The sequence below is a fragment of the Cetorhinus maximus genome, chromosome 23 (assembly GCF_964194155.1).
Source record: "Cetorhinus maximus chromosome 23, sCetMax3.hap1.1, whole genome shotgun sequence".
In the NCBI taxonomy this organism is placed as follows: Eukaryota; Metazoa; Chordata; class Chondrichthyes; order Lamniformes; family Cetorhinidae; genus Cetorhinus; species Cetorhinus maximus.
The window spans coordinates 29,903,981-29,919,567 of record NC_135901.1 but is presented as its reverse complement, the minus strand read 5'-3'; the positions used below and the strand labels follow the sequence as shown (position 1 = coordinate 29,919,567).

General features: G+C 47.1%; 3 protein-coding genes and 2 pseudogenes across 6 annotated transcripts in view; 3 read left to right on the top strand and 2 right to left on the bottom strand.

Moving 5' to 3' along the window:
* The window catches only part of LOC144697263 (uncharacterized), a 330,696-nt gene that overhangs the window by 211,661 nt on the left and 103,448 nt on the right, over window positions 1-15,587 (top strand). The window lies entirely within an intron of this gene.
* The window catches only part of LOC144697287 (uncharacterized), a 685,032-nt gene that overhangs the window by 613,959 nt on the left and 55,486 nt on the right, over window positions 1-15,587 (top strand). The window lies entirely within an intron of this gene.
* Window positions 1-15,587, bottom strand: part of LOC144697957 (uncharacterized) — a 375,283-nt pseudogene that overhangs the window by 307,278 nt on the left and 52,418 nt on the right. The gene's annotated exons all lie outside the window — the stretch shown is intronic.
* LOC144697393 (uncharacterized) overlaps window positions 1-15,587 on the top strand; it is a 131,522-nt gene that overhangs the window by 90,495 nt on the left and 25,440 nt on the right. Inside the window, 1 exon segment of the mRNA XM_078569372.1 lies at window positions 2,005-2,755. Within this exon segment, the coding sequence (XP_078425498.1) occupies window positions 2,005-2,755 (751 nt within the window).
* Window positions 1-15,587, bottom strand: part of LOC144696921 (uncharacterized) — a 36,207-nt pseudogene that overhangs the window by 13,308 nt on the left and 7,312 nt on the right. Inside the window, exon 2 of the transcript XR_013580281.1 lies at window positions 12,438-12,560. The product of XR_013580281.1 is annotated as an uncharacterized LOC144696921 (transcript). The remainder of the gene's footprint in view (window positions 1-12,437; window positions 12,561-15,587) is intronic.

Sequence of the window (15,587 nt, the reverse complement as noted above, 5' to 3'; positions counted from 1 at the left end):
ATTTCATAAGAATTCTGTCCCCTGGAGAACACAGTACTAGAGGGCACAGATATGTCTAATGTTGTGATAGGGATGTTATGACGTGGCAGATGATGTGTGCCAGGTGGACCAAATCCACAAGGGAAACTTGGCCACGCTATCACAACAGTTTTGCTATTTCTATTTATTACGAGAAGATGTGTGCACTGAATTCAGAAACAAGGAGTCCACTAAGAGCTTTAGAGATTTTAAAAATGAAATTATAATATTTATTAACAGAATAAAAGATTTCAAGCACATATGTAAGACTACAATTAATTAATACTATAACAAATCCTAAAATTCCTAATTAACCTGACTCTAAATTACACACCCTCTTTAATGCAACAATCCAAAATAGATTTTAAATTTAAAAAACAAGTCAGCAAGTTACCACAGTACACACTTGACAGTGGACTTCCAAAAGCTTGTCTCCAACTTTAGTCACTGGACACAGTAGACTTATGCACAAATGGGTGGAGGTTTCCTGAAGGCTGTTTCACACACTCCTGCTAGATTTCACATGGCCCCCCAACATAACCTTTCATCCTCCTTTATATATGTTTCTCTCCTTTTAATATGTAAATTCCATTGTTCCATAGGTCTTTGGAACTTTACCTTTCCGATACTATAAACATTTTTCATGTTGCCAATATTGTCAGTAACCTTTGGGAAAAATAAACACACTGCTTAGCCTTGCTTATCTGGCTCATTGTAAAAATCTTAACGTCCCTTTGAAATCCAAAGAAGTCCTTCACTTATCCAAAAATGCAAATTCCCTTCACACCTTACATACTAAGACCCCATCGATGTTTACAAATTAGCATTTCAAGTACATTTCTACAACTAACTTCTTCTGATAATTTCAATCTTGTAGTCTCCCTGACTCCAAATGTAAATAAATCACACAGAGAGAACCATCCACACTCACACCCATCAAGCTATTTGACAATAAACCAGAATAATATTATGAAAATTGTTATACTTGCGTAATGGGGGGCACTTTAGATATATTATTTATAGTTTTGTACTGAAGTTCATTTGTTATCCTTCTAGTCTTGGAGGACAGTACTGTAGCTACTTAATATATTTCCTGTCAAAAGAGTCATTATGACACAGAAGGAGTCCATTTGACAACTCAAGTCCATACCGACTCTCTGTAGAGCGATCCAGTCAGTCCCAGTCCCATTTCCTTCAAGTGTCAATTCAAATTCATCAGAAATTATTGATCATCTCTGGAACCACCACCCTCATAGGCAGTGGATTCCAGGTCATCACCACTGGCTGTTGAAGTAAAGCTCATCCCCACTGCACCATGTATCTCCAATCATGTAATAGAGCACTGTATTATACACATTTTCAGTACAGTACTATTGGGTGTATATTAGATACAGCAGAGTGAGAATGGAGCGAGAGTGTTTGGGATGGAGATTTACTGCTTTAGGGGAATGAGAGAGGAAAGAATGTTCGATAGAAAGTAGAATTTTCTGTTCTGAATTTCTATCCTGTACTGACAATAATGACTTTTGTAAACTTCTTTAGCAGGATATTAGAAGGGGAGGATTTGCGTTTAGAAATCTCAAAACAAACATCACATGAAGCTCTGACAGTCAATCGATTCATCAGGACCTGAATATGATCAACCTTTGAATCTAGAAGGAGAAACGTTTGTCTGTTTTGTCTGCTTCAAAAGGTTTTAAACATCAGTGTAACTGGAAAAGTTCCGAGACACAGACACCCCGAGTGAGAGTGTTCCAGTGCACTGACTGTGGAAAGAGCTTTAACCAGTTTTTCAGCTTGAGAAAAACATCGCACCATACACAGTGGTGAGAGACCATACACGTGTTCTGTGTGAGGACGAAGCTTCAACTAATTGTAGAACCTGGAGAGACACAAGGACACGCGAACCATGGAGAAACCGTGGAAATGTGGGGACTGTGGGAAGGGATTCAAAACCCCGTCTGTGTTGGAAACTCATTGGCACAGTCACACCGGGGAGAGGCCATTCACCTGCTCTGAGTGTGGGAAGGGATTCACCCAGTCACCTCACCTACAGACACACCAGTGAGTATACACTGGGGAGACACCGTTCACCTGCCCTGAGTATGGGAAAAGATTCAGTCAGTTATCCAGCCTGAAATCACACCAGCGAGTTCACACTGGGGAGAGACCATTCACATGTTCTGAATGTGGGAAGAGATTCAGGAATTCATCCCACCTGCAGAGACACCAGCGAGTTCACACTGGGGAGAGGCCATTCACCTGCTCGGAGTGTGGGAAGGGATTCACTCGGTCATTCTACCTGCTGACACACCAGCGAGTTCACACCGGGGACTGGCTTGTCTGTTCTGAATGTGGGAAGAGATTCACTCGGTCTTGCGACCTGCTGACACACCATCGGGTTCACACTGGGGAGAGGCCATTCATCTGTTACGTGTGTGGGAAGGGATGCCCTCGGTCATCTACCCTGCAGACACACCAGCGAGTTCACACTGGGGAGAGACCATTCACCTGCTCTGAGTGTGGGAAGGGATTCACTTGGTCATCTGACCTGCAGAAACACCAGCGAATTCACACCGGGGAGAGGCCATTCACCTGCTCTGAGTGTGGGAAGGGATTCACTCGGTCATCCCATATGCTGGTACACCAACGAGTTCACACCGGGGAGAAGCCATTCACCTGCTCTGAGTGCAGGAAGGGATTCAGTGATCCATCCATCCTCCTGAGACACCAGCGAGTTCACACGAGGGAGATGCCGTTCACAAGCTCTGAATGTGGGAAGAGATTCACTTGTTCATCCGAGCTGCTGACACACCATGGAAATGTGGGGACTGTGGGAAGGGATTCCATACCCCATCTGCACTGGAAACTCATCGACCTGCTCTGAGTGTGGGAAGAGATTCAGTGATTCATCCAACCTGCTGATGCACCAGCGAGTTCACACTGGAGAAAGGCTGTTCAATTGCAATGAATGTGGGAAGGGATTCAGCCATTCGTCTACTCTGCTGAGACACCAGAGAATTCACATTGGGGAGAGGCCGTTCACCTGCTCTGATTGTAGGAAGGGATTCAGTCAGTTATCCCACCTTATGACACACAGGCGAGTTCACACCAGGGAGAGGCCGTTCACCTTCTCTCAGTGTGGGAAGGGTTTCACTTGGTCATCCCAATTGCTAACACACCAGCGAGTTCACACTGGGGAGATGCCATTCACATGCTCCGCGTGTGGGAAGGGATTCAGTCAGTCATCCCAACTGCTGACACACCGACGAGTTCACACCGGGGAGAGGCCCTTCACCTGCTCCGAATGTGGGAAGGGATTCACTAATTCATCCGCACTGCAGAAACACTGACGAGTTCACACTGAGGAGAGGCCCTTCATCTGCTCCGAGTTTGGGAAGGGATTCACTCAGGTATCCAACCTGCTGAGGCACCAATGGGTTCACAAGTTATTACAGGAATTTGATTCTGCTGTTCTTGCTGCTGTTCACCACATCCATGATCGAACTGTAGTAGAAAGGGTTAACAGATGGGATATGCTAATGGAAAACGTAGTTAATGATGTACCACTGACATCAGTCAGTCACGTGTTAGATTCTCTCTCTGAGCGTGAGAGAGAGAGGTTTGAATTGTGCCTCGGAACAACGTGCCTTCTCTGTAACCTATTTGGATGTAGTACTAATAAATAAGTGTTTAGCAGATACCAAAGTGTGTCTACAGTCTGTCTGCTAACCACATCCCAGGCCTAGAGTCCGAGATAGAAGGACACATCTCTGAACATGGTGGCAGCAAGTGAGACATCGATGGAAAAAACAGATCGGTGTTATCGAAGGAACCACAGAGTGAAGAAACCTCTGAAAGCAGCTCATGAAAAACTGGCAGAAAAGGAGGCTCTGGAGAGATGTAACGATGACTGTACCTGGTGAGCAGTCTTTGTCCCTGTCCTGAAGGAGGCGCTGGAGAGAGGTAACGATGACTGTACCTGGTGAGCAGTCCCTGTCCCTGTCCTGAAGTAGGCACTGGAGAGAGGTAACGATGACTGTACCTGGTGAGCAGTCCCTGTCCCTGTCCTGAAGGAAGCGCTGGAGAGAGGTAACGATGACCGTACCTGGTGAGCAGTCCCTGTCCCTGTCCTGAAGGAGGTGCTGCAGAGAGGTAACGATGACTGTACCTGGTGAGCAGTCCCTGTCCCTGTCCTGAAAGAGGCGCTGGAGAGAGGTAACGATGACCGTACCTGGTGAGCAGTCCCTGTCCCTGTCCTGAAGGGAGGCGCTGGAGAGAGGTAACGATATCCGTACCTGGTGAGCAGTCCCTGTCCTGAAGGAGACGCTGGAGAGAGGTAACGATGACTGTACCTGGTGAGCAGTCCCTGTCCCTGTCCTGAAAGAGGCGCTGGAGAGAGGTAACGATGACCGTACCTGGTGAGCGGTCCCTGTCCCTGTCCTGAAGGGAGGCGCTGGAGAGAGGTGACGGTGACTGTACCTGGTGAGCAGTCCCTGTCCTGAAGGAGGCGCTGGAGAGAGGTAACGATGACTGTACCTGGTGAGCAGTCCCTGTCCTTGTCCTGAAGGAGGTGCTGGAGAGAGGTAACGATGACTGTACCTGGTGAGCAGTCCCTGTCCCTGTCCTGAAGGAGGCACTGGAGAGAGGTAATGGTGACTGTACCTGGTGAGCAGTCCCTGCCTCGAGGACCCACAGAGAGACCAGCAGTGGGAGTTATGGAAACACCATTTTCTCCGGTACCGAGCACTGTCAGGTCTTCACTAAGAGGAGCAGAAGTTTTGAGCTTCCCTGTCAACATCCTGGGGGTCATCATTGACCAAAAACTGAACTGGATTAGCCATATAGATAGGGGGAGGCGGTGGCAAGTGGTATTGTCACTGGACTGGGAATCCAATCCCCCAGGGTAATGCTCAGGGTATCCAGGTTCAAATCTGGACACGGCAGACGGTGAAATTTCAATTCGATAAAAATCTGGACCATGAAACAAACCATTGTCGATTGTTGTAAAAACCCATCTGGTTCATTAGTGTCCTTCAGGGAAGGAAATCTGCCAACCTTACCTGGTCTGGCCTACATGTGACTCCAGATCTGCAGTGATGTGGTTGACTCTGGCCTCGCGAATCACTCAGTTGTATCAAATCGCTAAAAAGTCAATGAAAAGGAATGAAACCGGACGGAACACCCGGCATCGACCGAGGCACCGGAAACGACAACGGCAAATCCAGCCCTGTCGACCCTGCAAAGTCCTCCTTATATCTGGGGGCTAGAGCCAAAAGTGGGAGAGCTGTCCCACAGACTAGTGAAGCAACAGCCTGACATAGTCACCCTCACGGAATCATAACTTACAGATAATGTCCCAGACACCACCATCACCATCCCTGGGTATGTCCTGTCCCTCCGGCAGGACAGGCACAGCAGAGAAGGTGGCACAGTGGTATACAGGCACAGAACCACACGGTGCAGAAGAGGCCCTTTGGCCCATCAAGTCTGCACCAACAGTGAGAAACACCTGACCAAACTACCTAATCCCATTTACCAGCATAAAAGCAAAAAAACTGCGGATGCTGGAAATCCAAAACAAAAACAGAAATACCTGGAAAAACTCAGCAGGTCTGGCAGCATCGGCGGAGAAGAGCACAGTTGAGGTTTCGAGTCCTCATGACCCTTCAACAGAACTAAGTAAAAAGAGGAAAGGGGTGAAAAATAAGCTGGTTTAAGGTGGGGGCGGGAGGTGTTGTTGGGACAAACAGCCAGTAATAGGTGGAGATAACCAAAAGATGTCACAGACAAAAGGACAAAGAGGTGTTGAAGGTGGTGATATTATCTAAAGGAATGTGCCAATTAAGAGTAGAAAGCAGGACAGACAAGGTTTAGATAGCTCTAGTGAGGGTGGGGTGAAGGAATACAAAAAGGCCTAAAAGGTAGAGATAAACAATGGGTGGAAATATATTTGAAACTAATGGAAATAGATGGGAAGAGAAAAATCTATATAAATTATTGGAAAAAACAAAAAGGAGGGGGAAGATACGGAAAGGGGGTGGGGATGGAGGAGAGAGTTCAAGATCTAAAATTGTTCAACTCAATATTCAGTCCAGAAGGCTGTAAAGTGCCTAGTCGGAAGATGAGGTGCTGTTCCTCCAGTTTGCGTTGAGCTTCACTGGAACAATGCAGCAAGCCAAGGACAGACATGTGGGCATGAGAGCAGGGTGGAGTGTTGAAATGGCAAGCGACAGGGAGGTCTGGGTAATGCTTGTGGACAGACCAAAGGTATTCTGCAAAGTGGTCACAAAGTCTGCGAATGCAGTAGACTAAATTGAGGGAAGTGCAAGTGAAATGCTGCTTCGCTTGAAAGGAGTGTTTGGGCCCTTGGACGGTGAGGAGAGAGGAAGTGAAGGGGGAGGTGTTGCATCTTCTGCGGTTGCATGGGAAGGTGCCGTGGGAGGGGGTTGAAGAGTAGGGGGTGATGGAGGAGTGGACCAGGGTGTCCTGGAGGGAACGATCCCTACGGAATGCTGCCGGGGGGGTGAAGGGAAGATGTGTTTGGTGGTGGCATCATGCTGGAGTTGGCGGAAATGGCGGAGGATGATCCTTTGAATGCGGAGGCTGGTGGGGTGATAAGTGAGGACAAGGGGGACCCTATCATGTTTCTGGGAGGGAGGAGAAGACGTGAGGGCGGATGCGCGGGAGATGGGCCGGACATGGTTGAGGGCCCTGTCAACCACCGTGGGTGGGAAATCTCGGTTAAGGAAGAAGGAGGACATGTCAGAGGAACTGTTTTTGAAAGTGGCATCATCAGAACAGATGCGACGGAGGCGAAGGAACTGAGAGAATGGGATGGAGTCCTTACAGGAAGCGGGATTTGAGGAGCTGCAGTCGAGGTAGCTGTGGGAGTCGGTAGGCTTGTAATGGATATTGGTGGACAATCTATCACCAGAAATTGAGACAGAGAGGTCAAGGAAGGGAAGGGAAGTGTCAGAGATGGACCATGTGAAAATGATGGAGGGGTGGAGGTTGGAAGCAAAATTAATAAATTTTCCAGGTCCCGACGAAAGCATGAAGCAGCACCGAAGTAACCATCGATGTACCAGAGAAAGAGTTGTGGGAGAGGGCCGGAGTAGGACTGGGACAAGGAATGTTCCACATACCCCATAAAGAGACAGGCATAGCTGGGGCCCATGTGGGTACCCATAGCCACACCTTTTATTTGGAGGAAGTGAGAGGAGTTAAAGGAGAAATTGTTCAGTGTGAGAACAAGTTCAGCCAGATGGAGGAGAGTAGTGGTGGATGGCGATTGTTCGGTCCTCTGTTCGAGGAAGAAGCGGAGAGCCGCCAGACCATCCTCATGGGGGATGGAGGTGTAGAGGGATTGGACGTCCATGGTGAAGAGGAGGCGGTTGGGGCCAGGGAACTGGAAATTGTTGATGTGACGTAAGGTGTCAGAGGAATCACGGATGTAGGTTGGAAGGTACTGGACAAGGGGAGAGAGAAGGGAGTCAAGATAGCGAGAAATGAGTTCCATGGGGCAGGAACAGGCTGACACGATCGGTCTGCCGGGACAGTCCTGTTTGTGGATTTTGGGTAGGAGGTAGAAGTGGGCCGTCCGAGGTTGGGCGACTATCAGGTTGGAAGCTGTGGAAGGAAGATCTCCAGAGGAGATGAGGTCAGTGATGGTCCTGGAAACAATGGCTTGACGTTCAGTGGTGGGGTGATGGTCCAGGGAGAGGTTGGAGGAAGTGTCTGCGAGTTGATGCTCAGCCTCCGCGAGGTAGAATTCAGTGCGCCAGACAACAACAGCACCACCCTTGTCAGCGGGTTTGATGACAATGTTAGAGTTGGACCTGAGAGAACGGAGTGCAGTAAGTTCAGAGAGAGACAGGTTAGAATGGGTGAGAGGAGCAGAGAAATTGAGACGACTAATGTCACGCCAACAGTTTACCAGCACTTGGCTCATAGCCTTGCTAGTCAGGAGGGAGTTGCCCTGGGAATTCTTAACATCGACTCCAGACCCCATGAAGTCTCATGGCATCAGGTCAAACATGGGCAAGGAAACCTCCTGCTGATTACCACACACCGCCCTCCCTCAGCTGGTTGGTTTTGTTACAAGTTAAGCTTATAGTGTTGCCAAGGTGATATGTTTAATTGTAAAATGTGACAAAGGGAAAACATTATCTTTACAGTGTGTAAAAAGGTAGTTGTTACAGTGTTTATCATGTTAAAATATGTTATAGTTTGAAAAGTATTGTGAAAACTTCCTTACTTCAGTCGGGTTTTTCAGGGGTGGGGTGGGGGAGGAGCATGTGATGACCCATGTACCTTGGGAAAAGGATGTTTTTTCTTAGGCAATGTCCCCTTTAAACCCAAAATGAAACTGGAGATTTTTCTGAAGGAGAAGTCATTGATTTCCTGGCTCTGAGGTTATTAATTTCAAGAAATGCCCATGCGGTCACTACAGGAATGAACAGCTCAGAAGCCAAGAGTAAACAGACAGCGAATTGCAGATTGAATTACAGTTTGAGCCCTGCTGAAGCAGGTTCAGTTACAGGGGCAAATGACAGACACAGTCAAGAAAAGAAGCAGCAGTTCAAAACAGAAACTGGTGTTGAAGCAGGCCTCTCAGAATAGAGTAGGGACTGTGATACCCCGCGTGTTATACAGTTGGAAAGGACAGAGAGCAAAGAGCTGAAGACAAGGAGAGCAGGGGGTTGTGGATTGGAAAAAACCCCTTGCTTCTATTTGTTTTGCCAGAGCAAACCAGACCTTTTAAAGGGGTTGAAGAAGGGGGTCTCTGGGGATTCTGTGACATCAGGACTGTCATGACTGAAGAGAGAGAGCATTTGTAGATGTGCACTTTGTTGGTGTTCACCGTATTGGGGGACCTCGGATAGAATAATGGTGCCGGTGAACGTGACTCCAGGGCCAAATCCATTGAGTGGGAAGTGAGAGATCCGACATAGGGAGGGCAATTGGAAAGACTGTGAGATTGCCCATGGTGCAACATGTGTGCAGGAAGTAATGTGGATGTTTATAACAACCTGAGGTGTATCTTTGTTTTATCGACTATTTAAAGCGAAACTTCCCCTTTTCTTTGAAATATCCATCGCCTGTTAATGAATGTTTGTGTTGATTTTAGTTGGTTTATTACAGTAAAAGTTTTAAAACGTGAAATCTTGTCCATTGGTTTTCTTTCCATTGGTGTCGTGGGGATTCCTTTCATTTAATAAGTTATCGGTCTCTACAGGAATTGGAACGAGAGTCATAGAGTCATTAGGGCAGAGTAGAAGGCCATTCCACCCATCAAGTCCATGCTGATCCTCTTTTTAACAATATGGTCAGTCCCATTTTCCAGTTCTAACCCTGCACCCCTGCAAGTTTATTTCCCTCAAGTGCCCATCCAATTCTGTTTTGATATCTGGGTAAGGTGACCAATAGCTGGGAGGGACCCAAAGGAAAGCCAGTTTAATCTGGCACATCCGCTGTTTATTATTCAGACCTGGAAGGTGAGAAGGGGTTTAGTTAATCAGCAAGTCAAGCCTGGATCAGGTCAATAAAATGGGGTTGAAATGGGTTTGATGTGTATCTGAGATGGGAAAGCTTTATGTAAACCCGATCAAATCTTTGAGAGGAGAGAGAGAGACAAACATTAGAACAGGTCCCAGTCCCCATTAAAACACGCAGCCTGGGAAGATTAGGAAGGGGACCTCCTCTGCCACTCAGTCAGCTCATGGCTGATCTACACATCCACTCCGTGCTCCTGTCTTTGCTGCACTCTGCACAGGGTTGGGTCAATGAGGGCTGGAAGCTGGTGAGATTAGAGTGGGGGTGGGACCGGGGAACCAGAGCCCAATGAACATACACGTGAACCCTGCAGGAGGCAGATCCCCACAACTGACCAAGCCAGAAGGGAGAGAGCATCCTGAAACGCAGCAAGAATTCTCTCAGCTGGGAGCTAAGCAGGCAATGTGTTGTGAGGAGGCTTTAGAAACATACCCTGGGTAGACTTGTTCTCCGAAGCTGTAGGCTTGTCAGCTGGACAGTGAAACTAGGCGTCCAACAGCCACAGCCGCGTCTAATATTGGACACTGGGTGTAACCCTGTTCTGCATTAAGCAGACCGAGCTGATGCTGGGTTATTGTGATATCGTTAATCTGACCCAAGTACAGTGCTTACTCTGTTAATCTGCAAATAAAGTGTCCCCACTCACACTCAGTCCGTTCACCTGTCACCCACTGTGCTCACTGATCGACATTGGCTCCCACTCAAGCAATGCCTCGATTTTAAAATTCTCCTCCTTGGGCGCGATCTTACCTCTGTAAAAGTGAATGGGATTTTGAGGGAGTTAAAATCGGGCCCATTCTTTTCAAATCCCTCCATGATCTCACCCCTCCCCATCTCTGTAATCTCCTCCATCCCTACAACCCTATGAAATATCTGTGCTCCTCTCATTCTGGAGTATCCCTGATTTTAATCGCTCCACCATTGGCGGCCGTGTCTTCAGCTGCTTGTGTGCCAAGCTCGGGAATTCCCTCCCTAAACCTCTCCGACTCCCTACCTCACTTTCCTCCTTTAAGAGTCTCCTTAAAACCTGCCTCTTTGTCCGAGCTTTTGGTCACCTGAGCTAATATCTCCTTATGTGGCTCAGTGTCAGATTTGGTTTGATAATCGCTCCTTGAAGCCCCCTGGGAAGTTTTACTGCATTAAAAGTGCTATATAAATGCAGGTTGATTTTGATGTGGTGTTTGAATTATTTTCAGGGGACGCCGCTATTGTTAAGCAGTCAAACGCTTTCTTGCTGCGTCCAGAGAGAGCTACAGGAAGACTGTTGACTATAATTGGCCATGCAAGGCTTTGTTCGATGTTTAAATATACAGAGGAGTGGAGACATTGTTATATCGGTCACTCAGAGCTGAACAGAAACCCATCTCTTTAAATACAGATACAGGGAAAAAGCTGAAATGCAATCTGTCCCTTTTAACCTGCACAAAAGCAGGAGCCTCAGATTCACAGGCTGCAGAAGGAGTCCATTCAGCCCATCGTACCCCTGCCATCTCTTTAAAGGACTCTCTGATTCATTCAACTGCTCTGCTCTTTCCCCACAGCCCTACAAATGCTTCCCCTTCCAGTATTTACCCTTTGGAAAGATACTATTGAATCTGCTTTCAGGCGGATCAGAACAACTCACTGTGTCAAAACATAAAATGTCATCTCCCCTTCTGGCTCCTTTTCCAATTACCTTAGAGGGACCCACTTTCTGTTAAAGAGCCTTCCAACCCCTCTCACCCACTTTCCCTAAAGTGTACAAATCTAATCATCAAAAGCCCAGAAAAATCAGATATTATTACTGATAAAAGTTTATTCATGAAACAGAACATGATTTAAAAAAAACAGAAAATTACTTGAGGATCAAAGACAACCAGAGTAAAAGGATGTGCACAATGTTCTGGACCCAAATGGTTTCTCTTTAATTCATCTGTCCCCTGTTCGCTGCCCTCTTTGTGGAACACCTCCGCTCAGTCCACAAGCATGACCCTGACCTTCCAGTTGCTGCCATTATAATTCACCACTTTGCTCTCATGCTCACATTTCTGTCCTTGGCCTGCTGCAATGTTCCCGAGAAGCCCAACACAAGCTGGACGAACAGCACCTCATCCTCCGATGAGGCATTTTACAGCCTTCTGGACCCAACATTGAGTTCAACAACTTCAGACCGTCAACTCTGTCCTCCGTTTTGAGTCTATTTTGAGTCTATAAGTGCCAGTCTGCATCTTGTTTTCATGTTTTTGCTTTCAGACAGAGCTGACCTATATTCTGCCATTAACACTTTCTTTGGACCAATGCTTTGTTTCTTTACCACAACCATTACCTCTCCCATTGCCTTTTGTTCCATGATATTTTTGTTATTTAATCTCGCCTGCCCTCTAACCAATCCCTGACTTTCCCTTTTGTTCTACCGGACCCTCCCCCCTTTCTCAACAGCATCAAACCCATCACATTTCTCCCTCTCTGAAGTTCTGAGGAAGAGTCAAATTGGATTCGAAATGTTAACTCTGTTTCTCTCTACACACATAGTGCCAGACCCGCTGAGTTTTTACAACACTTTCAGTATTTATTTTAGATCTACCTGCAGTGGTAGGGAAAACACTGTTTACTATCCAGGATAAAATAAATTGCCTTCATCAGCTTTTGTGACTCACTTCAGTGGAAATGTGCACTCCCAGGCTCATAGAGTATCAGTCCACTGGAAGCAAAGTCGTGAGACCGGCCAGTCCAGCAGAAAGAAACCCTCTGACCCTCCCACTTCACCAACTGTCAGGATGAACATGGTTCAGTCCTGGATGTGATTAGCAGCAGCAATAACAGCAGAATCCAACCCCCGCAATCACTTGTAAACTCGCTGGTGTCTCAGCAGGATGGTTGACTGAGTGAATCCCTTCCCACACTCAGAACAGCTAGACGGCCTCTCCGCAGTGTGAACCCGCTTGTGTGTCTGCAGGTTTGATAACTGAGTGAATCCCTTCCCACACACAGGGCAGGTGAATGGCCTCTCTCCAATGTGAACCCATTTGTGTGTCTGTGGGCTGGATAACTGAGTGAATCCCTTCCCACACTTGGAGCAGGTGAACGGTCACTCCCTGGTGTGAACTCCTTAGTGTCGCAGCAGAGTGGATGAAACAGTAAATCTCCTCCCACACTCAGAACAGGTGAAGGGTCTCTCCCCAGTGTGAGCTGCCTTGTGGTTTTTAAATTCGGATGAATTACTGAATCCTTTCCCACACTTGGGGCAGGTGAATTGCCTGTCCCCGGTGTGGACTTGCTGATGCCTCAGCAGGTTGGATGAATCAGTGAATCTGTTCCCACAGGTGGAAGGAGCGAGACCCGGGTGACATTGGTTTAAGATGATCGGAAAAAGAAGCAATGGCAACATGAGGAGAAACTTTATTCCACAGCGAGTGGTTTGGATCTGGAATACAGTGTCTGAGGGGCTGGTGGAGGCAGATTCACTCATGGTTTTCAGCAGACAATTTGATTATTATCTGAAGAGGAGGTATAATCCATTGTGGGAAGTGGCCATTGAAAGAGGGTGCCTTGTCTTGCTGGTCTGAGAATCCAGCCCTTTTCCCCGTGTGTAATGATGGCAGAGAATAGACATCGGGGCTGCTCAATGTACTGAAAGTGATTTGTTTTTGTTCTCTTTGTCTAAAACCAGATTAGAAGGAAAGGGATAAAATTCTGAAAATTAAAAAAAGGGAATTTCAGGCATCATTGACATCACTATACATGTTGCAGACACACATTTATTTATCTGTGATCACAAAATATCACAGCACAGAATGAGGCCACTCAGCCCATCGTGCCTGTGCTGGCTCTTTGAAAAAGCTTCTCAATTAATCCCACTTTCCTGCCCTTTCCCCATGAGCCCTGAAAACTAGTCCCCTTCCAGGGTTTATCTAAATTCCCTTTGTTGAATCTGCTTCCACCAGCCTTTGAGGCAGTGCATTCCGGATCACAACACCTCACTGTGTAAAGATTTATTTACCTCATTTCGCCTCTGGCTTTTATGTCAACCACCTTCAATCTGTGTCCTCTGGTTAACAACCCTTTTGTCAGTGGAAACAGTTTCTCTTTATTTCCTCGATGTAAACCGTTGATGATCTTGAACACCTCTATCAAATATCCTCTTAGCCTTCACAGCTCTAAGGAGAACAACCCCAGCCTCTCCAGTGTGTTCACATCGCTGAGGTTCCTCATTCCTGTCCCCGTACTAAATCCCTGCACCCTTTCCAAGGCCTTAACATCCTTCCTAATCGTGGGGCCCATATATGGGGTTCATTTCTAGAGAAATAGCATTGAAAAGCAGAGATGTCAGGTTAAACTTGTATCGAGCCTTGGTTAGACCACACTTGGAATATTGTGAACCGTTCTGCGTGTCCGTTTTTCTTTAAAGGATAGGGAGGACCTTGAAAAAGTGCAAGAAAGATTCACAAGGATGATCCCAGAACTGAGAGTGTTTCAGTTACAGGACGTATTAAACAGGTAGAGAACTTTTTCCTCGGAAAAGAGAAGGCTGAGGGCTGACTTCATAGAGAACTTTCAGGGTATGGACGGGTGCTATAGGGTTCATGTCATCAAATCCTCACTGTTGGTACAGGAGAGAAATTCAGAATTGATAATTCTGGTGCACATTGAACATGTTTCACCCTCTCACACCCTAAATCTTTGTCCCCCACATACTCCCTCCGCTTATTGATTGGAATACTAATTCATTCTAAGATCCTCCTCCTGTTCTCCCCCAGTTTCCCTCCCCTGAAGGTGCTGACTCTCGGTTTCAGTTTCACATTCACCTATTCCCCTCCTCAATATGTCACCCAGGTGTCTAAATCTTTACACCTGAAGTTAAAAAACTGTTTTGCTAAGGGGCCGTCACAATCACATCCAGTCACTACCCACATGTACTTTGTGTCAGGGCGGGGTCACTGCGCCCCCCACCCCCACTTTCCATCCCAGTCCCAGGAGTTTGGAGACTGGCCTCCAGATGAGTAATGGCGGCCGCAGCTCCCACAATCCACCCGCGCTGGGGGAACCGCTCTATCCGCCGAGCGGACGGCCGGGCCGGGACTGCGCATGTCCAAGGGAGAGGGGAAGCTGCGCAAGTGCGGAGAATGGTGTTTCCCATTGGCCAACAGTTGCGCCATGGGTTCAAAGTGTCTCCCACCGGCACGACGGCTTCCGCTGCCCCATTGTCTGCATGTGGGGGATTGACCAATGTGAAGAGTTGGAGGACCGGAAGGACTCTGGTCCTCCAGCCAATCAGAGCGCGGGTCTTGTGTGAATGAAGATTGAGCTTCACACAAACTAAAACTTCCTCCTGTGTCCAACATCTGTGAGTAAAACACTTTCTTTTCTCCCCCTTTCCATTTCTTTTCTCATTCTGGGGGCAAATTGTTGACTTGCAAGAACTGAAGGGAACAGCACTGGAGGAACAGTACCTCATATTCCAACTAGGCACTTTATAGCCTTCCAGACTGAATATTAAGTTCAACAACTTTAGATCATGAACTCTCTCCTCCATCCCCACCCCCTTTCCGATCCCCCTTTTTTCCAATAATTTATATAGATTTTTCTTTTCGCACCTATTTCCATTATTTTAAAATGTATTTCCATCCATTGTTTTATCTCTATCTTTTAGCCTATTTCGATTCCTTCCCCCCACCCCACCCCCACTAGGGCTATCTGTACCTTGCTCACCCTGCTTTCTACCCTTAATGTCATCATTAGCACATTTCTCAGCTAATATCACCACCATCAACACCTCTTTGTTCTTTTGTTTATGACATCTTTTGGCAATCTCCACCTATCACTGGCCCTCTATCCAGCTCAACCTGTCCCACCACTGCCCCCCCCCCCCCCCCCCCCCCCAACAAAGCAGCTTATATTTCACCTCTCCTCTTTTCTATTTTTCCTTAGTTCTGATGTTCGGACTCGAAATGTTAACTGTGTTCCTCTCCGCAGATGTTGTCAGACCTGCTGAGTTTTTCCAGGCATTTCTGTTTTTGTTTTGGAAAGGAAGC